The sequence below is a fragment of the Rhinolophus sinicus genome, chromosome 5 (assembly GCF_057876585.1).
Source record: "Rhinolophus sinicus isolate RSI-liver-muscle chromosome 5, RSI-T2T, whole genome shotgun sequence".
Classification (NCBI taxonomy): domain Eukaryota; kingdom Metazoa; phylum Chordata; class Mammalia; order Chiroptera; family Rhinolophidae; genus Rhinolophus; species Rhinolophus sinicus.
In genome coordinates, this window is record NC_142505.1 from 33,921,271 (window position 1) to 33,946,046 (window position 24,776).

At 53.1% G+C, this 24,776-nt stretch overlaps 1 protein-coding gene across 2 annotated transcripts; it reads right to left on the reverse strand.

The window, feature by feature from the left end:
• Positions 1-1,937: 1,937 nt before the first annotated feature.
• On the reverse strand, positions 1,938-19,785 carry AMOTL2 (angiomotin like 2). Of its 2 annotated transcripts, none has more exons than XM_019748266.3 (10): positions 19,574-19,746; positions 16,250-17,044; positions 13,283-13,574; positions 12,114-12,258; positions 11,665-11,757; positions 7,395-7,690; positions 6,296-6,603; positions 5,312-5,529; positions 4,586-4,762; positions 1,938-3,791 (listed from the first exon to the last, which is right to left on the reverse strand). In XM_019748266.3, exons 2-10 carry the CDS (start codon positions 16,981-16,983, stop codon positions 3,733-3,735), a joined length of 2,322 nt encoding a protein of 773 aa, XP_019603825.3. In that variant the 5' UTR covers positions 16,984-17,044; positions 19,574-19,746; the 3' UTR covers positions 1,938-3,732. The 2 variants fall into 2 exon arrangements, with proteins under 2 accessions (XP_019603825.3, XP_019603815.3); XM_019748256.3 differs by having other exon boundaries at positions 2,312-3,791; positions 4,586-4,765; positions 19,574-19,785.
• Positions 19,786-24,776: the final 4,991 nt, after the last annotated feature.

A 24,776-nucleotide genomic window follows, 5' to 3' on the forward strand; every position in this document is an offset into this window, starting at 1 on the left:
GAAGAAATGGCTCCTCAGACTGACTGGTGACCATGTGGCTGGAGAGCCCCAGTGCCCTGCCAGGACATCAGCCAGAAGATGGTGGCACCCCTCACCTCTTTCTCTGTGACACGTGCTCTGGCACACATGTTCATACACACATACACACATACACACGCACACACATGGGTTGGGCACGCTTAGGTTGACTTCTTCATTCTCCTCATCTGTGCCAAGGAAATAGTAAAGTGCCTCCTGACAGACTAGTTCCTGAAAGAGGCACAGATGCTTTGACAGCCCCTGCTCAAAGCTGCTGGGGATGGGAACGCGCTCTTGTCTGAGCTTATTGTACCTGGGTCTGAGCTGCTCACCCATGGCTCTTTTGAGGGGACAGGTAGAGGTGAACAGGAACCTCTTTGCTAAGCTGGGTTTTAAAACGCCCTGCCACAGTCACTGCTGTTTTGTCCGGACACCACATCTTAGCAAATGGGCTGGTATATCCAAGGGGAGAGCAGTGGGAGCAGAGCTCTGCTATTCAGGCCAACTCCGAGGACCAAGCCTGCATCCTAGAGCAACCTACCCACAGAGCAAACACCAGTCCAGGGCCTGGTAGGAGTAAGATGGGCATGGATGCTGCCCAGATGACAGAAGCACGCTGGAGAGGGCTGGGGTGGGGGCGTGGCCACAAGGTCGTGTTTGTGGCCTCTGCATTATGCTGGGTGGGGAATCCTGAATGGAGAGCTCCCCACCCGCTGAGGTCCATCACCATCTGCAAAGCTGCAAGAAAAGGTCCTTCCATGTTCCTAGTGACTCCATTTTCTTGTGGGCAGGTAGTCTGGTTCAGGAAGACATGTTCTCTAGGATCCTACCGTGTTTCCCCAAAAGTAAGACTGGGTCTTATATTAAGTTTTGCTCCAAAAGACACATTAGGGCTTATGTTCAGGGGATATCATCCTGAAAAGTCATGCTAGGGCTTAGTTTCTAGTTAGGTCTTATTTTCAGGGAAACACAGTACTTGGTTAGTCACCAACATGGTTGCTGAGTCCCCATACCTGCCCTGAAAATCCTTCCCCCACAGCTGCAGGGGGTGGTTATTTCCATCAGGTGCCCACAACCTGTCTGGCTGCCTGATGCCTCGTGGTCAGCCTCCAACTGCCAGCCCAGATTCTCGGTGTGCTGACTGGCCCGCGGAGGCAGGTACTATTTGTGGTATGAGAGCACCTGAGATTAAGAATGGTTTTCACTTTCATGGATTGTAGTGACATACTTTCCTGGGCATAGGGCAAGAGTGGTGATGGCACAGCAAGGGAGCTAGGCAGCGCCCAAGAATGTGCCACACACATCTCCAGGCAGAGGGCACGCATGGTGCCCTGTCTCTTGGAGGGTCCCAGACAAGGACTCCCTCTGCTAGGTGGCGGGTGCAGGGAAGATTGGAGTGGGTGAAGGATAAAGCCACCTGTGGACACCCACTCCTCTGGAGTAACCAGTGGGTGGCCCAAACCAGGTAGGACAAAGCTACCTGGGGAGGCTGCCCATCTGCCAGACCCTCCCAACCTGCAGAGACTGTTCTCCGTGAAAGTGGAAAGAAAGCCAAGTACATCATCCTTCCAACTCTCCTTCATGCAGCCTCCCAAAATTCCCAGCAATTGTTGTGGATTCTTGGAGATCGTACTGTGTGTCATCCTAACCTTGCAAATAAGGATGGATCTACCTTGCCTGCTAGTATCCCAGTCGGAAAATTAAAACTGGCACCCTTCACTCCTCAGTGTGAGAAATGGCAGGGACCCTGGACTGGCTGTTTATGGATATACTCTGGCCAACATTTAAGAACCAAGATGCATAGGAGTGGTAGTAGTTCAGTGCTGAGTGGCCAGGGACTAGGACACGGGTGGCCCCCCCAAATCCTCACCCTTTGCTTTCCCTCTTACTGCAGTCTCTCACCTGTGCAAAGACACCACTTTTAATTATTTCTTTTTTATTAAAATACTGTTATACCCAGTGGAATGCAGCAGCAATCCTGGTACAGGGTGGCATAACAAAACAGCCATGTTTACATTTTAAATATTTACGATAACTTAAACATACAGACACACATCATGGTCTTTGGCAGAAAACGTTCACAGCACAAAAATACTTTAAAAGAAATACCAAATATTAATCCAAAATATATTAAGTTGTTTTTTTTTTCTTTCACAATATTTTTTTGCCTTTTTTTATCTTTTTTCTTTTTGCTTTGTAAACAATGCACATGAACCAAATGTATTTTTCAGCTTTAAGAGGGGTAGGAGGATTTAAAAAAATATGCAATTGTCCAGCAAATGCAAATGTTCAAAAAGGAACCATGGGAATAAAATAACACATACAGAACTTAAAAACAGGAAAGGAAAAAAACACAAATATTCAAGGAGAACTAAAAACAGTCAAGACAAACTGCTAAAACCCTCCAATTACTCTTGGGGGGTTGGGGGGCTCTTTAAGACCAGAAGTCAAAGTCACTGCTGCTGGCAGGCTGCCATGTGGATGCTCCACTCTAATTCCAAGCACTGGTCCTGCTTCAGGGCGCTGGGCACGGGTAGCTTGAGGAGCCAGCCTCATGGGTGCTGTTTTGTGATGGAGGCTCCCTCCAAAGAACCACTGGAGTCACATCTTGTAGCTCGTTGACTAGTTTTCACCAGCATAGCTCCCTCTCTCAATCCCTCCAGGTGAGAACAAAGACTCGGATGAGAACAAGGCAATTTCTCCGCTTTTGTTCAATTGGTGCTGGGAAGCCCACCATGGCAATGTCTGTGTGTGCTGGCTCATTTCACGTGGCTCAGGGTTTGTAACAAAACTGACAGGATGTCCCAGGGACAGGAACTGTTGAGCCACTTCAAGAGGCTGGGGATGGAGGGGGAGGTCCCATGGGCATTTAAAGCAGGGCTCAACATGGGAGGAAAAGACAGCCAATATCCTATGGATCAACCAGTATCAAAATCCACGGGCCAAGAACTTGAGAAGGGAGATAACTAGGAGGCTAGTCAGAAGTCACAGGACTCATGGCAGCAGGGATGAGAGCACAGAATGGGGGACAAGTCCGAAGCAGCATGCTCCAATCTTCTGTTCCACAGAAAGGGAATTATATACAAACTGCCCAGCAGGTCCCAGTCCACTTAAATAGCTCCACCCACTCCAAGTGAGGGGTTGAGGCTGTGGCTTCTGCAGGACTAATACCTTCAACAGCCCCCCAAACATGCTAGTCTTAGTGATCCCTAGGAGGCAGTGAGTAGCTGAGGAGCAGATGAGCTTGGCTGGGACCACGCTTAAGCAGAGGAGAACACCATGGCCGAGTTGGTTACTGAACCAGCCTACCACGTGTCCGCAGGCAGCTATCCTTGGAAATCAGCCTCCTAAACCAACATATCCCCTCCCTCCCTGTCTGAGTGCCAACTGCGGTTGCAAAGGGGGCTCAGCTCTCTTTTGGGCCTTCCATTGTTACCCCAGCAGCTAGCCTCAGGCAGCAGCTAAAGGCTGAATCTTCATCCCACATAGGTCCGGGAGGGATGTGGGGCTAAGAAGCAGGGTCTTCTGGGGTGCAAGTGCTCGCACAGCAACCCTCTCCCCTGTGGCATCCCTCCAATCTCCAATGCTCCTGGGGCCAGACAGTCAATGGGAATGAGTGCCCGGTGGGGGAACATGGGGCAGCAGCAGTTGCAGGGGGCTGCTGGAATGGCTGAGTGGCAGAGGAGTGCAGGGAATGGTTCCGAGTCCCCTCCTTCAGATCAGTATCTCCACCATGTCCGACAAATCCTGGACTCGGGATGCAGCAACAGAGTCTGGAGAGAGACAAGAGTACAGGCACACACCAGTGAGCATTTCCAGATTGCTTGCTCTTTTAAATCCTGGAATGTTTTGAACATAGGACATTTCTTTCTTCACCTGCTTTTCCCATCTCAGCTGCCCAGGTATCCAGGTTCCCATGTCTTGGCCAACCAAGCACAGCTCTGCTCCCTCTCAGCTGTCCACCCAGACCACCACCCTCTAGTGTGGAAGATGCATTTGTTCATGACTTTGAACTCCTCAGAGGGCTTGGAGGGAGGGTGGGGAGCCCCAAGGGAGGAAGGCTGCAGCATTCTTTTCATGCCTGTGGTTTTCTGAGATGTGAGGCACAAGCAAATATGCAAAGGCTAATGTGAAAAGGGAGCAAAAAATTTAAATGGCATCTTCTCAAATTTCTCCTTTCCGGACTCTTTTTAAACAAAGTCTTCTAACTTGAGCATGCCATCAGGATAACATGCCAATCTCCATTATCTTAGATATTTAAATTGGCAATTAAATATGTTAGGAAGACTAGGAAAGAGTAGATAACGTGCCTCCCATGTGGTTGCTTTCTTTCTGAACTTGATCTGTCTGTAATCAGGGTTTTCCGTTCCTCTATTCGTGCATCCAACCGGCCCTCCTGTTCCCATTGAGGTGGCCACACACCCTGCTTGCCTGTCTCTGTGCAGGGCTCCCTATGGAGTGGGGGCAATGAATAGGAGCGGTCTGGGAAGGGCCTGGTGCTCCAGTTCACACCCCAGGGCTCCCTCAGCCTTGCCCAGCCCAGCAGCCCGGGCACGTGTGGACTTACCCAGTGAGGCTGTCCTCTGGCCACTGCTGCACCCCAGAAGGCTGTCAGGCTCCTGTGCCAGGCAGGCAGCAGCGCTGTCCGGGGGCCCATCAGTCTGGGTGCTCCCATCTCTGCTCCCATGTTTGGCATGCGCAGGGAGGGGAGGGGTGGCCACTGGCTCCTCCGCAGGGGCCCTTTCTGCTGGAAAGGCAGGAGGTTGAGTTATTTCCTCCTGAAGAACACCCCAAGTTAACTGTACCTATTGGGGGCACATGGTGGTGTGGGTCGCTCTTGGTTTGCAAGAACTTTGATGAAGACTAAATGCTCCTGTTCCCAAATGGGAACAACGATAAGGATTGGTTTCCAAACATTTCGAGTGGGAGAACCCTTCTTTGTAGATTAAATCTTAAAATTAGCGGGACTCGCAAATTTCTATGGCATCTGCTTAGAAGGAGGAGTGGAAAGGGCTTGCCTAGAAGGTGCATCTGCTCAGAAAGCTTTATTTTTACTTAGATGCTAAGTGGCTGGGACTGAGGGTGGTGGAATTTATGGAGATGGGGGCAGCTACAGCACCCCTCTTTACACTGTGGAAACAGCTGTGGGCTGCAGGATCATTGGAGCCAGAATATAAGCTGGCTCTCAGGGCAAGAGTCAGGAAGCCCTGGCTACTCCGAGCCTCAGTTCTGGGAGGAAAGGCCTGGGAGCAACCTCCCACTCTACCTATGCCACCCACCAGCCCCTGCTCACCTGTAGCCAGCCAGGCAGGGGCATCCACTTGCCGCTCACTAGAGGAGAGCCCTTGCCAGCCCTGGGTCCCTGCTGCTGCAGCCGCAAAGATAGATGGCACGGATTTAGCAGGTCGCAGGGAGCCCTGGGTGGCCTTGCCAGGGTCTTTCCTGGAGCGCTGCTGGAGGACCTTGATCACTGCATCCTTCTCCAGGATCTGGGCATGGAGCACCTTTAACCTGAGGGGAAAGGCCATGCCCACACCGTTAGACCCACAGATCCAGTGGCCTCCACACTTCCCACCTGGTAAAGTTAGAGGGAAAGCCCTCCCTACAGCCAGTCGGGCTCCTCTTTGTAGCAGGGCCAGGAGGCCTTCAAAAATGTCATCACAGCTCTGAATTTTGATGCTCTGGAAACCACCCCTTATATCAGCAAAGGCAGGTCATCAAGGGGTGGGTTCTGGACTTATCTGATGATAGCAATGGCACAACCCCCATCCTGGGGGGCAATACCCCACAGTTGCTGACAATCAACTGAGCTCAATCAAATGAGCTGATGTGCTTGTGCTTTTAGACACTGGTCAAATGAAATCTTGAGGGGTCTCCGGGATTATTTTGAGAGAGAAAATACTAGCTACCCCCAAGCCAGGGACCTAGTCCACATTCCTTCTGGGTGATACATGGTGTAGACTCAGTGGGAAAGTCTTAGTCTCTGATTTACACAAGGGAAGGGGAGCAGGTAGAGGCCCCGAGCCTTGGATGGCATCCAGCACCTCCACAGCCAGGGTCTTCTGGGCAAATCAAGGCCTCAGTTGATATTTCTGGGAAAGAACATGTGTACAGTGCTTGGTTGCAAAACACACAGGGACAGCTCAGAAACAGGAAGGAGTGCTGAGCCATGTGGGAAGAGGGGCCTGTTTATCAGAGAGTAAGGACATGGCAGAGACTGGACATTGTTACCCCTTCCCCCACCTCAGGAGCCTCAGCCTGGCCTGCATTGCCGAACCTGCTTTCCATCTCCTGATGCCTGTGGCCTCCGGCGAGCAGGCCCTCGTTAAAGCTGCTGCTGGGTGAGGGCTGGGGGGAGTGTCGGATGAGAGTGGTATCGCGCTGGGCGGCAGCTGTGGCGGCTGCATCCATGGCAAACTGCCTCATGGCACGTTCCTCCAAATACTTCTGTTCCCACTTGGTCATGTCGGCCTCCAGGGCCAGGATCTGCTCCTCCTTCTCTCGCAGTTGCTCTGATAGCCGCAGGGCGCTGAGCTCCGGAGACCCACCACTGCCACTGCTACCACCAGGGATGCCAGCCTGTCTCTGCAAAGCAAGGGGCACTGTGGTCAAGGATGGAGGTTGGAGTGTGGAGGCCACTGGTTCTTGCCCCTACACTATGCCTGTGCTCATTCAGCCATTCACAGCCCGCTCTCCCCCAACCCTGCTTCCACTCAGAGACGAAGAAGATGGCATGGGTCCTCACATCCATGCCCTGAATCCTGTGGACCAGGGCACAGGAACGATCAGGTCTGCCTCTGCACAGGTGGCCATATATTATCTTCCAAATGGGGAAGTGGTGCTCTTAATAATGACACTGAGAAAACAGGTGTAAAGTAGGACAGAGCTGGGCATATCAGGCGGTTCGGTCACCCTATCTCTGTGGGAAGGGTAGTACAGCGAGAACGCTATCGGGGTAGTACAGCGAGAACGCTATCGGGTTCGTACACACCAGAGTTATTTACACAGTCCAAAGTGAGGATAAAAATTTAGGATCTGGGCGATCATCTTCCCTCTTGATCTTGGGGAAACACAAGAGCTGGCTAGTCTTTTACATCAAGGCTCTAGAGACCAAGGATGCCAACCCCAGCTGCTCCTGAGGACAGAAGCCCAAGTTTTGAGTCCCTGAGATTGGCACATGGCCAAGTGGCAGAGCCTCTGCGGAGACTGATGGCTAGGAGGGGCCTTGCCACAAGGGTGGAACAGAGATCACCCTTGCTTTCCAAGGGGGGGGGGTTGCTCAGCCTGGATCTGTGCAAGAGCTCCCAGGGGCTTCAGAACTGGCCTCCTCAGGTGCTGCCCTAGCTCTGCCACTTCCACAGGGCTTCCCAGCTCACCTGCTGTGCACGCAGGGCCTTGAGTTCCTGCTCTAGGCGCGTGCGCAGACGTAGCTCTAACTGCTCACGCTTCTCGCATGCAGCCTGCAGCTGCCCGAGCGCCTGCTGCAGCCGCTCCACTTTCTCCACATAGGCCTGCTTCTTACGCAGCTCGTCCTCAGCTCGCGCAGCCCGGCCCTGCGCATTGCTCAGAGCCTGCTCCAGCAGCTCCGCACGCCGACGCTGGTCCTCAATGGCACCGCGCAGCAGTGCTATCTCCCGCTCCAGCTTCTCCTGCTCCTGCTGCTGCTCATAGCCTGCAGGGAGAGGGAGAGAGAGAGAGAGAGAGAGAGAGAGAGAGAGAGAGGCTCAGTCGGTGACAGCGAACACCCTAGCTGGTCCCCCTGAGCCCCCACTGTGCTGACCACTGCATGAGCATGATTGCATCGTGTGCTTTCAACAACCCCAGGAGTTATTATAACCATTATCAACCCCATTTCTGGGCAAGAAAACTGAGGCTCAGGTTTAGTTACGAGTATATAGCAGTGCCAGACCAGGGTCCTTACAGTGATGACGGCTATACTGTTCCTCTCCTGGGACAGGGACTTGCCATGGCACAGCCCCACAAACACTGTCCACTTATGCCAGGTGTCATCATTTCTAAAACATATTCACAATTTCCCTTGAGCCTCGTGATGACACCTGAGACTGGCCAGACAGGAACAGTGATGCCCATTCACAGGTGAGAAGGTGGAGGCTCAGCTGGACTGTGACATGGTCATCATTCAAGTGACACAGCGAAGGAACAGGGACAAGAGCCACCATTTGTGACACCACAAGCCAGGCATCTACACTTCCTATTCCACTGAAGCTTCCAATAACAGCCCCTCAAGGTAGATTTGTGACCCCCAACCTACAGGGAGGAAACAGAGGAAGTGAACAGTGCTGCCAGGATGGAAACCCAGCTCGGGCTGGCTCCAAAGGAGCAAGCTGCTTCTGGCTCTGGGGTAAGGCCCTAAATCAAATCCAGGTCTCCCAAAGTGGGCTCCAGGGCTCATTCTACGGCCTCCCCCCACCCCACCCCACCCCGCCAGCTTTAGTGTGAAATTACCTTCCATGGCCTGGGGAGACCACTGAGATGTGGGCAACAAGGCTCATAAAGAAATGCAAATTGCGGAGCACAATGCTAAGGACTGTCATCCAAAGATTTGTGTCTGAGGTACCAGCTCTCCTGACTTTTAAACTGTGTTGTTAGCTGCCCAGGGGAATTCTGCTCAGAGCTCAGAGACCCTTGCCATATAGTTGGGCCAGCAAGGCCTGAGGCAGACCACCAAGTCCTGCATCCGATGCTCTAGACTTAAATCCGCCTCCCACACCAATCCCCTTGGGAATCCCAGGTTGGTCCCCCACGGTGTCGACTGCCAGCCTTGCTGGAGGACAGAAGAGGGCCTGGGGCTCTGGGGTCTGCCTGATGAACTCGGAAGCACTGTCTCCAGAGCAGCCGCCACTTGGCACGTGTGGCTATTGAACACTTGAAATGTAGCTACGCAAGGGAGAAACTAATTCTTCACTTTATTTAATTTTAATTAATTTTGATCTTTGAGCCCCATGAGGCTAAGTACCTATCATACAGGACAGTACAGGTTCCAGAAGAGAAGACTGAAGGCTTGGGACCTGGGCAGGCAGAAGGGAGGAATCATGTACTCAGGGCACTGAGGCAGAAGAGGGAGGACACAGGTGACCCAGGTCAGCTCTGTCTCCCTCTGGACTTTTGAAGGCTGAGCACCTCATTCCTTGGTGTGGAGGGAAAAGACGGGGAAGCTCAATATTATTGAAATTGAGCAGTTCATACTGGGCTGTCTCACCATTCAGTAAGTGGGGTGGAGACAGGCGCGAACAGCAGACTGCGAGTTTGGACCTAGAGAAAATGACCACCCCCTGTGGGGAGCCACAGCTTAGAAACCTTGCAGGAAGCCTGCGTCTCATCCCAGTCTTATATCATAATGGTATTCCAGCCCAGGAGAGAAGAAACTGCCCAAGGGGGACAGAGCTAGAAGAATCAGGCCTCAGGATTCAAGGCCAGATGCCCAGGGAAGGTAGGGCCTGATCAGAGCGGCCGGAGTTGGGGGTCTGTATGGCCTGCCTAGTGGGAAAACCTGATGGTGATAAGGCATACTTTCCTACCAGTGTTGACTGACCCAGGGTGGGGAAAAAGTGAGGTCAACCAGAGATATTTTCCCGGAGAACTCTGTTTTCCCCATGGCTATAATGGGGCAAGGAAGAGCTGCTTGGCTTTCTTTCCTGAGCTCTTGCTTCTAGTAGCTTCCTGTCACCTTGCACAACCTGTAAGGCCCTGGCAGGCGCTGGGAGTCCTCAGGCTTTGTCCATCCTTAGCCACCAGGATAAAACCATGGACCTATCTGTCTGGGAGGTGAGCTGTCTGAGCACAATGAAGAAAGAGCCTGAGATAGGGTGTAAGGAGGGAGCAGGAAGGCAGGGCGAGCTGTGGAAGGATCAGGGGGATGTGCCTTTCCCCTAGAGAAAGTGAGCCCCCCCCCACCCGCAAGCCCCAGTCTCCCTTTGTGTTCACTCTTTCCTCCCAAAGCAGCAGCAGTCCAAGGGCGCTGGGCCAAGCAGGGAGGGAGCGGCGGGGGGCAGGCTGGAGCTGAACAGCCCAGCGGCTCTGGAATGCCAGGCATCCAGGTCACCCGCGGCTGCAAGATTACTGGCTCCAGTGAGGAGCCAAGAACAGCCTGGCGCTCGCTCCCCAGGGAGCGGAAACGCCTCCAGGCCGGGCCCCCCAGAAACTCTAGGCTCCCAGAAACTCTCCTGTGACTTCCTTTCTTTGGCCCCAGAAGTCGGGCCTTTCCTACAGGACACCCCATTCTGCCTCCTCCCAGCAACCGGTCCTCTCCAGATTCCTGCCCCCCTGCCCTTTCTTCCTCTCTCCCAGAGACCTCAAGTCATTGCCACCTCACCCTACCCAGCCAGTCCAGGCTAGCCTACCTCCTGGCCTACCCACCTCAGCCCCAACCCCTTCAGTCTCCCCCATTCCCTGCCGTGGGCAGCACAGTCCAGGTCCAGGGCTCTGAGCCCTCTTTGAGGAAGAAGGAGGTGCTGCCAGACAGATCTCAGTCCTGAAGCTGCTCCACCATTTCTGGACACACCCTGCTAGCTGTGCCACCCACAGATTTCCTGATGGGTTCTTTGACTCGTTCTTCAAGGCCACCCTCACCCAGACACCAGCCACCCCCATTCCACTTCTCTGCACAGACCCCAAATATCGCTATAGCACATAGCAAGAGCATATACGGTAGTAGGAGTTCAATAAATAACAGCCTCTCTTTGTCTCTTCTGATTGTTAGTTTCCTGCTGCTGAGCTCAGGGTTTCCTTTGTCCCCCCTCTCCCCCCCACCCTTCCCCTTGAGCCTTCCAGCTGTTTCTTCACCTGTGGCCTGCTCTCCAGCCTTGCCCTCCCCACAAAGCCTCCTTCTCTGGCCACTGGGAAGCTCCCAGTCACTAGTTTCCAGGGCCAGGGCACCCTGTTTCCTTGACTCTGTGGTTAGACCCTGCTCCTTCCTCAAGCTTACCCCCTCTCTTTTCACCTCCTCGCCATGATGTCTTCCTGGGCTTCCTCTCGTCCTCTGCTCAACACCTGCCGGGTACTTAGCACAGTTCTGCTGATGAACAAATGAATGACTAAATGGACTAGCCAATGACGAGCTCAGCCACTCTTTAAAGAGGCTTTGACCACCTCCTTTAGAGAAGCCTCCCAAACCTTTCTTTAGACCGGACCTGTTGGCTAAGCTCCAGGAGCCCATTTTTGAGGCCTGCAGGTGGCCCCACTTGGCCGCCTTGTCATGGCCCAGCTCCATCATGCTCCCTAGCTTCCCACCTGCTCATTGGGCACCCCTAACCTTTTTGTTGCCTATACCTCCCTGGGAAACTCACTCTTCCTTCTCTTTCATATGTCTCCAGGGCTATCCTGACTCCCCACTGCCCAGTGACCTCTGCTTCTGAAGGACACTACACTCGTAGCCAGCACCACAGCTCAGCAAACCACTGCTCCCCACCTGTCCCTCTTGTGTCCACTGATATCTCCAATAAAGAGAGAACCAGATGTTATTTTCCTTCAGAAGCCAGTTCAGTATATGCTGGTACATAGCAGGCGTTCAGTAGACCTGTGCTCAAAGCACTGTTTTGACAAGGCCAATCCTCCCTGTTCAGAGGGGCTGCCATGGTCCCACCACCCACACATCTGTCCGGGCTCCTCAGTGAGACCCCTACTTACTCTGAGCAAGCAGCTTGGCCACCATGTCCTGACTGCCTGCCTGGGCCTCCTGCGTCTTGCTTGCCAGGCGGCGGTTTGCAGATTCCAATCTCTCTGTTTGAAATAAAGGAAAGATGTTTTAAGGAAAGATATTTGAGTATCAGAAGATGCTGCTTGCCTGGGTATGCCCTGGAGGCCTATCTGTGGGGCTGTATCCTCTAAGCTGGGGATGGGGTCAGCTCAGGGCCTAGGAGGAGGGCCACACAGGTGAAAGCTCCATGAGAGGCTCCAAGGTCCAGAACGCAGAGACACGCATCTATTAGAGTGGCCCCCAAGAGGTATCAGCCTGGCCCCCTTTGAGTCAGTTATAGTTCTTTTTGCAGAGGACAGATTCTGAATAGTTCCCTAAAACAGAGGAATCAAGCCTCTGCAGGCGCTCCCGCCCCTCCACCTGGGTGACCTGCTCTCACCTCTAAGATCCCGGTTGAAGTCCTGCAGCCTCCTCATTTCACTATCCATCTTGTTCCGCATGGTCTTCTCTAGGGCCTCCCGCTTGGACGAGGCTCTCGTCAGGCTCTCGTGGGCCTCAGAGAGCCGCTGGATTTCACTTTCCAGCTGCAAGAGGTAGACAGAAGAGCTGAAGGAAGGGGAGAGCTCCCAGGGGCTGTGTGGCTTCAAAGTCCCCCTCCACGTGCCCAGGCTTATCTGCTCTCCATCAGAGGTGAGAGAGGAGAGGATTAAAAACCCAGGGCAAGAAATCCAGGTGGCAACAGTAGGAGGGTCAGAAGCTTGTAGCCTCTGGAGGTAGATCAGCAAGCAAGGGTATTCTGGAAGAAGCTGCCTCCAGGGTGACTAAATATAGCTTTCTTGTGCCCATGTCCAGAAAGAAGCATTTTACTTTGGTCTGGCTTCTGCTGAGAAATCTTAGCCCAGTGGGCCCTGAGTGGGCACAAAAAAATTCCAGCCATGTTCTGAGGTTTGACCTATCTTGGACACCACAGGACAGCCACAGGAGTCTTGAGGCCACCTGCTAAAGCTGAACACTCAGCGGTAAACCTTCACTAAAGAATGAGGTCCCAGACCCTAGCCTGAGCCACCTCTGCCTGGAGTATTTGATCCTCTGGCCATCGCCATCCACAAAGAGGGCCAGCCTGCCCCTCCTACTTGGCTGCGGGCAGGTTCCGCACGTGCTCCTAGCTGGCCTGTGATTCTAATAAGTCGCTCGTTTTTTCCAAGAGGAGGGGCTTTCTCTTTGGCCAGGGCTGGCCTAGAACAGACTTGCTGTTGTGTGGGGGACACAAAGGGCTCTCTGTGGGAGGTGTCCACGGGAGGGGGTGTGTGCAGGGGAAGGGTGCGAGTGTGCAGGGAGCTGGTGAATGGGCTCTTTCTAATCACCACTGGCCAGCAACTGCTCATGCTCCAGACCTGCTCTGTCGGCCTCAACGGCTGCTCCCCAGCTGTCTGGAGTCAGCCTGGGCGGGTGTAAGAGTGATGAGGGGGTGGGGACCAGAGGGATAGGTGAAAAGCCCAGCCAGACAAGCTTTCAGACTCCTCTGCCTCTCTTTCGACTGCCTACTCGCCAGTCAGCCCTTCGGGGTCCCTTCTTCCCCTTTCCCCTAGAGGCTCCAGCAGGGCCTACCTTCTCCATGCGGCCAGCCTTCTCCGCTGAGCTCTCGAGCTCTCTCTGTAGCCTCTCGTTGTCCCTCTGCAGCCTGGCATTCTCTCTCAGCACAGTCTCCATCTGGGCCAGGTGGGCACTGGAGGCCTGGGTACTTGCTGGCCCCTCTACCCCAGGTGGATTGAAGGAGCCTAGGGGGCCATGGCCAAGAGCAGCTGGGTGTGGGGGTGGGGGGTGCTCCAGGGGCTGCTGCAGGTACTGGTACTGCTGCTGCTGCTGGAGGAACACAGGAGGCACCTGTGCCTGCAGGATCCTGGGGAACAGAAGAAACAGTGCTCAGAGACTGCACAGACTCACCCTAGAGCAGTCCTGAATTGGCCCAGCCCTCCTGGGCATATTGGAAAGACAGGTCAACTCAGCCTCCCCACAGTGGGGAAGGCCACTTCCACATGGTGTCTGTGTAAGATGCACAAGGTCTAGGAGACTGGGGCTAGAGGGGCTCTACATCAGGAAGCTTGTTTCATGCCCAGCTTCGCTGTGGCCAAGGCCTTGGGGATCAGCCTGAACAGTCCTGGACCTCCTAAACAACCAGTGCTTAAATAAGGCGTCTTAAAAAAATGCACACTTGATCCTTCTGATCAAAAGCAGGTTCTTTTTTGGGTCTAGAGGCCACATCAATCATGACTGAGCACATAGCCTTCCAGGTCCCCGGGCCACTTGGTGGCTGAGCCCCAGCAGCTACCCGTCTCTGTCATGAGCCTCCAATTTCAGGCAGTGCTTTGGCACCTGCCCGTGCAAAACACTCACGTTTTCTCCCTCCTATTTTGGTCCTAGCACTCCTTGCAGAAACATTTTTAGAAGACTGTGGCTTAGGTTAGAGCATGAGACAGATGTCGGGGTAATAGTCTGAGCTCCAGAGTCAGACAAAATAGGAATTCAAATCCCCAAGGTGCCAGCATGGCTCTGCTAAATCATGAAGGTAAGAGTCTCTAGCCTCAAGGGGGTTTGCCAGGGCCACATGAGACCTGGCGGCATGCTGGGTCTATAGCAGGTGCTACCATAATGGTGGCCTATCCACCATTTCTTCTAACGATGACCATAGCTTACTCTCTGTTTAAATAGTAAACGTGAGACCCAAACACTGGATTTTCTTGGGTATAGGGGCCACCTCTAACCCACTGCAATAGCCTGATTTTAGGGACAATGTTCTAATGGCCTCTAGCACTGGTGTAATACCAGACTCAGGGGCCCGTGTCAAGAGAAGAAGCAAACAGCAAGAGGCACAGAGGGTCATAAACCCTTTCTGGGGCCCTGTGACTCCAAGTGTAAAAGAACAGACTACCTCAGTTTTACCAGGAACCCCACGAAACCCCATGAAAATTTAATTCCACTTCTGGGTCCATCATCTCAGCACTCATGCCCATCTTCCCCTTGATCCCTCCCCTGAAGCCTTGCTCCCGTTCTTCTTAGGACCCTAGGCTGAAAGAAAAGTCCCTGTCCCCAGGTCCCAACAAACAATCCTCATCAGTTCAGCCCAAAGAAGAGGCCGGGCAGATGTGTTTCTCTTACTTCCTAAGGTAGAGCTTCCAGTGAGAGCTGAGCAGAGGGTCCCCACTGGAATGTCCAAACTCTCCCTGCACTGCTAATTGTGGCATTCTCAGGGTTGCTTCATGAACTTGCTCCCCCTGCACTGGGCCAGGCAGACACAACTGGCATTCTTTGGGGATGACTTAGCTCCGAGAAAGAATAGTCTCCTTTCCCTTCACACTTGCTCTCCCTTCCCCTCCCCCTCCCTCTCCTTTTTGTTCTCCTGCAAACAGTCTACTTCCTTTCCATGATATTATCTTTTCCTGACAGGGTTCAATAAGGCTGGTCCCAAAGAAGAAACCACGACTCAGCTTCCGAAACTCTCCCTGACCCAGCCCTGAGAAAGGAGATAAGGAGGGGGCCTGGGAGGTGGAGGTTGGAGAGAACCCACAAGCCTCTGGCTCCTGCTTACCAACCCCCTCCAGTCACTCATTTCTCCAGAGCAAGGAAAGGCCAAATGGTGGGAAAGTGGGTGACTAAGTGAAGACTCAGCAGGCATGAAGAGAACCAGACTTTGACCTTGAGCCACCAGCTGAAGGGAGTCTGCAAATCCTCAGGCCCCTCTTGTGGGGTTTCCTGGACCCCTGTCGGGGGAGACACGGAGCATATAAAATGAAAAGCCTGTGTCAGCTTCATTTCTAGGAACCCATATGTCTGCAAACTCTTTGGGCTTCCTGCCTCCCCTGATCTCCCTGCCTCCATTCTTGCCCCTTGGGATCCATTCTCTATAAGCAGCCAGAAGGGATTTTTTAAAAAGGTAAGCCAAATCACATCCTCCATTCCTTCATTTTCAGAATCAAACTCTGAGTCTCCCCTGCAGCCTCTCCCAAGCCTCCACAGAAAGGGGCTCGCCTGGATCCAGAATCCTCTCCCCTTACAGGCTCCAGCCACTTGGAGCACATGGAAAAACATGAAAATAAATGAATAATAGAAAGAGATATGGGGAAAGATGTCTAAGGAGGCCACAGGTCCTTTCTGCCTCCAGTTGGGAATGCCTCCCAATAATCACAGAAAGCAAACTGTCCACTTATTCTTAAAAATCTCCAGAGAAGGTGATCCCACCTTCTTCCTACTTAACTTGGAAACACTGTGGCAATGATTCCCAACCCTGTCTTTAGCAAGTTCTTTCTGAAACCTAACTTTAAATCCCCTGCTGTAATTCATACCCTCTGGACACCCCAGTTACTTGACTGCTACAGCTCATGAGACATGGTGTCCATCTCCGAATGAAAGCAAGGTGTGCCACTAAATTCTCATGTGACCTTGGCTAAGTCGCTGTCTCCTTCAGGCATTAGCTCCCCCTTTCCTCTGGGGCTTGCCAGCCCAGATATAAGGGACTGTGTGGAGGTTCTCCACCCTGGAAGGAAGTCAAGAGTTTGAAAGAGCGTAGTGGGCAGTTACCTGACTTCAGCATGCTGGAGGTGCGGGCTGCCTCGGGTGCGGTACCGTGGGTCGGTGACAGCAGTGGTGGTCTCATGAGCTAGCACAACATGCGGGTACTGAGGTGGAGGTCCACGGGGCTCCGGACCTTCGGCAGAAGGGCCCCGGGGTGGGGGACCCTGCTGGTTTCGGGCCAACTGCGGGAAGCTGTGGGAGGAGCTCATGTGACTGGGGGCCCGTGCACCGTTCCTCTCCAGGGACAGCTGCAGGAGCCGTTCACTCAGGGAGCGCACGTGCCCATGCCTCAGCTCCCGCAGGGCTTCATCCTGTCTTCGATTGCCTCCAGGGGCGCCACGGGGATCCCGGTCACTAACATGTGGCCGCAGCCCCGCCTGCTGGGCCCCATAGTATTGTAAGTGGGCTTTTGCCTCCTCATAGGTGGGCAGCTCCTCGCTTTTGCTGGGCTGTGGGCACAGCCGGTAGAGGGTGTTCTCTGCCAAGTGGGTCTCACCGCCGTGGTGCTCCTGGCCCTGGGGCTCCTGCCTTGTGGCCTGTTGCAGCACCTGGCTGTCCTCCGGTGGCAAGATCTCCAGGGAGGCCTGGGGGCTCCCTGTGCCCCCAGCTCCAGCCCCACCCCGCAGGGCCTGCTGCTGAATGGCCAGCAGTGTGCGTGTCTCAGTCAAGTTGCCATAGCGTAGCTGCTCCTGGATGAGGCGATGCAGGACTGTCCCAGAGGAGTCTTCCAGCGTCCTCATGCTTCCTTGGCTTGCACACACCCGTCTGGACAATGGCCAGCGGCACGTGGCCCCAGGGCACCTGGGAGGAAAAAGAAAGAAGAGCCATCAGTGGGAGCACATGGAAAAGGGGGGAACTTTCCATTACAGCATAATGGTAAAGAGGACGGTTTAGAGTGCCACACAAGGCTGAGTTCAACTGCCAGTGCTGCCCCCTACTGATCAAGGCAAGTTACATAACCTCTGAGCCTCAGTTTCTTCATCAGAAAAGTGAAAAGAATGCTTGCCTCCTGGAGTTGAAATTAAAAGCAGCAGTGGCTGTTGAGATCCTGGTGCACTATAAATCCTTGACAATGGATTGCCATTATAATCATATTCATGGAGACTTACTATGCCTAGAGAAAGACACCAGTCCCTAGAAAGTAATCAATAAGGAACCACAGCCTCCTGCAGTTGGTCACCTATCAAAAGCCTGATGAGAGACTCTAGGGCAGGCCTAGTTCAAATCTAACCACTGAACTGTCCCATCCAGGGGTGGACAGGAGCCCAGTTTATTGGCAGTTCAGCCCAGTAGAAGCCCTAGGCAAACAGCACCCAGTACCCTCTAGAATGAAGCATGTCTGAGCCCCAGCATTGGCACAGCTCACTCAACACCCTTTACCCTGCCAAGCCTTCCCTGTCATGGGATGACCTTGGCAGTTACTCTGCAAGGTGAATGGGAAGTAGGAGAAAATGCATCTGAATTGGTGAATAAGGGACGAAAGAGAGGCTACAATAGGACAATGGTTTTGTGAGATGAGGCAAAAAGGTGCCACCCATTAAGATTTGTGGGTCAGTCATAGTCTGTGTTGACAGGATCTGCACTGGCACTCCAGGAAAAAGAAAGGAAGAAAGGATGGATGGTGTCTTTGAGTTTACAATTTACCCCCACCCCCACTGCTTGGGAAAGCCCCCTATCATCCTCCAGCCCCATAGCAGAGGGACACTCAGCACCTTCTTGACATTAGTAATAGCCACTTGAGCCAAATGGAGGAGTTAGGGAGCAAGGGGGAGGCTCTTGGTTGCAGGGACCTGGGGGACGTGAGTGCTGGCAGATAACATCTCCTGAGGATGGTGTTCCCTTCCGACCTTGGGCTCCCAGTGGCTCATGCCTGGAAGGCTGCCTGCCTCACCAGGCTTCCTTTCCACAGCCTCCTCCAACACAAACCTCCAAACAGATTCAGGGAAAGCCAAAGAAAACCCACACCTCCACAGGTCCCGTGTATATGGGGGGAGGGGTGTGGGAGGAATGTGGCCCTTCCTCTCTCACAAAACTAGCCCCAGTGCGCTGCTGCAGTTTGGGTTTGGCAGATTGACAGAGCAGCCATTCCCAATCCACTCCCTCCTCCCAGGTGCTCAGAGCTGAGGAGTGGGAGATGAATCTGGAGGGCTTCTTTGTCCTCATCCTTCCTGGCACTCTATCATGCTGTCCCCTCCCCCTACACACGAGAGGAGTGGGGATGCATGACTCCAGAGCTACCAGAGGCAACACAAACAGGAATCAATTTGCCCTAGAGTTTCATCCGAGGGGCATTCTCTAAATTCATCACTGTCGGGCTGACTCCCGCCGAGGAGGAGCGGGGACTGCAGACCTTTCCGGAAACATTCCTGGCCACCTTCCCCAAACAGGGTGCCTGGGAACAGGGAACACCTCCTCGAGGCCTCTTCCCCAGTGTGTGTGGCGATTAAGACCCGCCCATGCACATCCTTTCGGCTGAGCGGCTACTACAATCTGCATTCCCCCACCCCACCCCCACCCCTGCGGTGCACCTCGGCTGGGCTAGCGCGCCGGGCTCTCTGAACCCCCACCTTCCTAAGCAAGCACGCATCTCTGGCTTTTGCTTGGGCTCACTCGCCTAAACACCGGAGTGAGGGTCTGTCTCTAAGTCTGATCACGCCGCAGCCAGAGATCCCGTGCTACACGCACTCCCCGCGGACCTCGAGCACTGGGGGGCTGCTGGTGCGCCCAGAGAGCGGGCCGCGGTAGCCGGTGACCCAAGGAGGTCTTTAAGTGTCGCGGGTCCGCCTCCTTCTCTCCCTCGCCAGCCCTCTTTGTTTTCCGAATGCTCCTGCGCTGACGTCACCGGGCTGGACGGCAGGCTGCATTCTTTCTAAGTGAGAGCCAGTTCGTGGCTCCAGAGAGTATTTTCCAAGGAAGACAAAGAGGAATCTTGGGCTAGTTGGGAGCAAAGACACCTGTAACCCCCACCTAACCAGATCAGCCCCCCCCCCCAGGTCCTACGACTTGAATTCGAAGCGGCACCTCCTGCACTATTCCGCGCCCCTCTCCCCGACCCGCGACCAAAACAGGAACCGAGCTTTCTCTAGCGACTGCCCCCCAGGCGACCCGTGGTCCTTCAAGGACCCCCCACCCCAGGCAGGCGGCGCGGCGCACCCCGAGCGGAGTGGCCCTTGCCCGCCTTTGCAGCTGCCTGGAAAGGGTGCACTGTGCCCTGAGGACGCTGGGTCCACCCGGCTCCGGCTCCAGGAAGACCCGCTGCGCCGGAGTTCGGGCTTCAGCGCGTCTCTGCCAGCCCCACACATTCCCCGAGCGCCGAGTAGCCTTCCTTACCGCTGCGGCCCGCGGGGTGCTCGGCTCGGTCAGACCCGACGACCCGGCCAGGCTCCGCTCCGCTCAGCAGCGGAGGTGTGTACTCGGCGGTGTCGCCGACGCTCTGGCCGCTCGGGGTCCAGCGCGCAGCCCCAGGGTCGGCCCCCGCCGGAGGCGGCTGCTATGCCAGGAATGTGAGTTTCAGGTTCCCCCTCGGGATCAAAGCGAACCACAAATAACCTCTCAGCGCGCCGCCCTCCTCGGTCCTACGCCTCCTCCCGCTCCCTCCTCCTGGCCCCCGCCTTCCTCCGGGGAGGCGGCGCTGCGGGCCAGGAGCCGGGCGGACACCGGAGCTCCGTTCCTTCGCTGCCAGGGCCCTCCAGGACGCGCTGTGCCCCTCCCCGCCCCGCTCCCCGCCTACCCCACTCCCGCCACGATTTGCCTTCAGAGCTGCTGGGGACAAATTAATCCAACTCAGCATTATCGTCCCAGCCCCCTCCGCGCCTTCCTCTCACCCCTTCATCCTTTGGACAGAACGACACCGAGGGATGTACATCTATTGTCCCTGAGGAATTCTGGGCGTTACTGCAGGAGAAGGCTGGGAGTGAGGGTGGGGACTGTGTGTGTTTGTGTGTGTGTGTACAGGGGTAGGGAGCACTGCACAATTGTCCCTATCTGCTTAGTTTGGACCGTGCCTCTGCCGAAGAAATGACTGTGCTTCCTGCACGAGCGTCTTCTCTAAGCCCCACGGCTTTCACCGGCAGCGGCGACCTTTGAAATGCACTTTTATTGTTTACAAACACCTTCACCAGCTTTTTAAGGACCTGCCTCCACAGGAAGTGTGAATCTGGGTTGGAAAATGTTCTGGTTAATTTGACCCACCTAACTGACTGAATCATCCTCCGCCAGGCGCACTGTCCAACTCTAACAGAAAGTAGTGATCAGCACCCCTTTACGCAGATCGCACGGGGTGCCACCACCCGCTTTTCACCTCGTCATCTCTTATTCAACCCTCCCAGTCATCCTCCCAGGGAGCTCTGTTACCATCCCTGTGTTATAAATGAGGACACCGGGCTCAGAGAGGTTAATTAGCTTGCCCAGGGTCACACAGAGAGTAAGTGATGAAGCCAGGTAATCACTGGGCTGCAGTTTCTCATTCTCAAAACCTTGTCACAGCCACCAGAATCCAGGCTCCTTCGTGGGACAGGGGAGGCTCTGGGAGCCCACCTCTCTCCATCTGCCTTCTCTCCGTTTCAGTCTCTTCATTTCCTCCTACACCCCTGCCAGCCAGGGGCCCTCCCTTATGTCCACTTTTGTTGCTCCTGCTGTTTCTCCTCTGGATGGGATTTTCTCCTCTGCCTTTAGGACCTTTCTTCCCCCACCTTCCCACTAGGCTGGTCCATCTGTGCTGATGGAAACCCATTCTTCAGAAAGCGCGCTCTGACACAGCTTCCCCATCTGCTGTCCTCTTCCCCCCACAGCTCTGTGTGCCATTTCTGAGCCCTAACCACACTGGGCCTCCCAACACCTCCCAGTGTGTGTGTGGGGGGTGGGGGTGGGGGGGTGGAGTCAGGCTGCTATCCAAGTTGAGAGTCAGGGCCGACTTCCACCCTTAAGCAGGTCATCTCCTCCTCCCCTCACCATGGAGTTTGCAATTCCCAAATCCACTGGAGGGGACCAGGGACAAGAAAACTTTGTAAGTTCAAAGAGCTATTTACTATCCAGGGACATTGTTAATTTTTAATAAGGCCCTCCCCCCAAATTTGTGTATATGTGTGTAATTTACTTGGAAGCCAAATATTGCATTTCAAATAGTGACCAGCCCTGAGACAAATGAAAAAATAAGTCATTTGTGTCAAGCCAAGGGATATTTGGCCATCCAAGGACCATGTTACAAAGAGAAGCTATGATCAATATGCCACTGTGTCAGCTAGACACACTAGGTAGGAATTTGAGAAATGAAAAGGAAGAGAGAAGAGGTCCCCAGATGGCCTTACCCTGTGGACAGCATTCTTCTTGGAAACACTTAGTGGAGGTGTGAGAGTGAGTGTGGGCATGTGCACTCTGGGGTTGCAAAATAAGGGGAAAGGTCACATGGTACAGTTCTGTCTTTGGGGCGTTTAGGGGACACCTGACAAAACGTTTGACAAACACATTCTTGAGATGGTTGCAGAAAGGGGCAGGCCCCAGGCAGCTAGAGTCAAGGAGATGCATCTTGCAGTGAGCAAGTCTGCTGCAGACATAAATAGGCCCTCGTGGCTACTCACCTCTGTGTCCCAGAGCAACAGAAGCGGGAGAGGGATCCCGAAACCTGAATGGGAAATTCATACACACACTTTTCTTCTCCTTTTTCCTCTTCTCTGCAAGGAGGATGGAGGGTAGGGCCTCCTTGGCAGGGCAGGGTCCGAGGCCTCAGAGGAGCCTGCCTCAACTAGCAGCCATAGCTAGCTTTGCAGGGTAGTTGGGTGAGAGGGTCACCACAGCTCAGGTGTGCTGAAGGCAGGTGTGCACAGGTAGGCACTGGGCTGGGCAGCCTGCTAGCACATACACCGTCTTCACTTAAAGTAGGGGAAGAAGGTTTGCCTAGTGAGCTAAGGTTTTCTTCCTTCCAGCTTTGTCTCTCTCCATCCACCTTGATCTTTCCTCCTGCAGGTAATGATTCTTCCCAGATGACAATGTGGCTGGCTGGGTCTGGAATCCCGTTCAGGAAAGATGCAGAGGTGACCCAATTCTCAGAGTAAGCCAGGCTTGATGCCTTTGCTCTGGAAAGTACAGCTCCCAGGGGTGTGGCTGCATCGTAGATGTGTACAGGGCTTAGCAAGGGATCCAGGCACCCACACCCTCATCCCTCCTTAGCCTGGACCTGGGATCAGGCCTGGCCCTGCAGCTGCGTCTCACTGTACCCAACAGGAATATGAAGGTGAGTTCTGAGCTGGACCCTAGCAGCTCCTTCCTATAGAGCTGGAAAGGGAATGGTCTTCTTATTTCCCAAATGGTTGATTGTTGAAGGAGGCGCTCCAGGGCCACGATGGCAATATCAAAGAAAGACTGCTAGTTGCAAAATCCTCCCAGTTTTCCCTGGACACTTCCTTTGATAGGTTATGGGGAATAGGAAGCCCACCAGAATCTGGAGCAGGTAGCAAATTCACAGGAAATCCTAGACATTGGGATGGAAGTTCCAATGCTAGGATCTGGCATATTTGAGGTAGTAAAGAAGGGAAGATTGGTTTACAATATTAATGTGACCCCAGACACCTGCCTTTTCTGCACAGCTTCCATGTACCGAGTGAGTACTGATTTGGTGAATGTGCCATTGTGCTTGGAAAGACCCTCTGCTCTTAGCAAGAGGCTGCAGAGAATGTGAAGGAGGCCCTTGGTTTGCACGGTTTATTGTAGAGAAGAGCCCAGGGCAGGTTTTGGTGGCTGCTGGGTCAGGGCCAGTGTGATGAAAGAGTGCCCCCTAGTGAGTCTCATCCCCACAGCTGGGTCAACTCCTCCCAGGGCTCCCAAGGTGGGTCTTGGGTTCCTGAGAGGGGTAGAAGGGGCATGTTTGGGACACGGTTTCATCCAGGGAACAGATGTCTCCCAGGCCCCCCAGAATGAACTAATGGCTCCCGTTGTGTTTCTGACTTTCCTCCCATTTCAGCCTCTCCTGAGTGGTCTTATTTTATTATATTAAAAAAATTTTTTTTTAGTTTAAATGCATTTTATTTTTAGACAACCTACCTGAACGTTTTTCTTAAAAACAATGCCTCAGCTGCAAATAAATCAAGGTCAAAATAAATGATGAGCTCAAGGTAACATCAGTCCTGTTTGTCCCAGTTTTGGTGTGTGGATGTAAAGCAGCCCCCAGTTATGATAAGTGATGGATCCAAACCACCAACTCTGTTAGCATTTTTTTTTTTCAACTCTAAACCATCCTCAAAGAAAATCATATATGAGGTCACACTATCCTCACAGTAGTCCAGCAGAGCAACCACACCATCTGGATTTGGGTTTTCCCCAATAAAGAACTGGTAGTTTTTGGAATTAGCAAGAAAGTGCTTGATTTGTTCTGCATCTCCTGTCACAAAAGGTTTTACTCTTTTTTGGTCTCTGTGTTTCAAGTTTCCCTGTGATTGATTTCATGGAGTCTTTGATGTACTTCTTGTAGGCTTCTTTTGTGAAGCTGGTTTCCTGCAAATGATGGTTCATGACAATTATCAACACCAGAGACTACTGTGCTTTCCTGTTCTTTCGCCCTCAGAGTCTTCAGCGGAGGCATTTCCACCAATGAGCGAGTCATCAATGTTACCCTCATCAATGTTACCCTCCTGACCATCTTTCCCTCCAGCTCTAGGCACTGTCGGACCATGATCTCCTGGATTTTGGTAGTTGTGGGAGAACATCTCATCATGACTGATGAGATCCAGGTAGATGATCATGATGGCCACTGGAAGGAGACTGCGTCGTGGGGCGCTGGCTTAGCAGGAGCTCGGAGCGAGTGTGATGCAGGGGGAACAGTATAGCTCAATAAAAAGAGAAAAGATTAACAAAATCAAATCATACTACAATGTAAAAAGCAGTGCCCTGTTCTCCCCACCAAGTTCCATTCCCAAGAAACAACCACTTTCAAGTCTTCTGCATATTTTTTTATTTACACCTAAATTTCTGAAAAATACTCTTCTTCTATTTCATGGTGTTTCTGCTTTAGGTATTATCTACCTACTTCCTACTATGACAGATTAGGATAGAGCTCTTTTACACACACACACACACACACACACACACACACGCACGCACACTTCTCTTCCTCCATTCTCTTGATATGGCTATATGACATTTTTTTGGTTAGATCACTATGCAATGTTTATATTATTGTAAGTATGCAAATACTGTTAATAGCTGAATCACACACTGTGCCATGATTACGCTTCCTTTCTTATACTATTGTTTTTATTGGGGTTAAATATTTGTCTCATTTTTAAAAATTTTCTTGGTGTGCTATATATTTATCATTAACTTGTGCCCAAATGGACAACCGGCAGAACCCTAAAATTCCACTCCATGCATGTAGACATGTTGGTGTGCTATCAGGTCCATTTTGGTCTTGGTGGCATCCCTCCTGGGAAGCTGAGACAGCTTTCTCTCTGGCCCCACCAAACAGCTTTCATCTTGAGATCTTCCTTCATCTCCACTGAGGGCCCTTCCCCCGTTTCTCTTCTCTTTGTTTTCCCGTCTACTA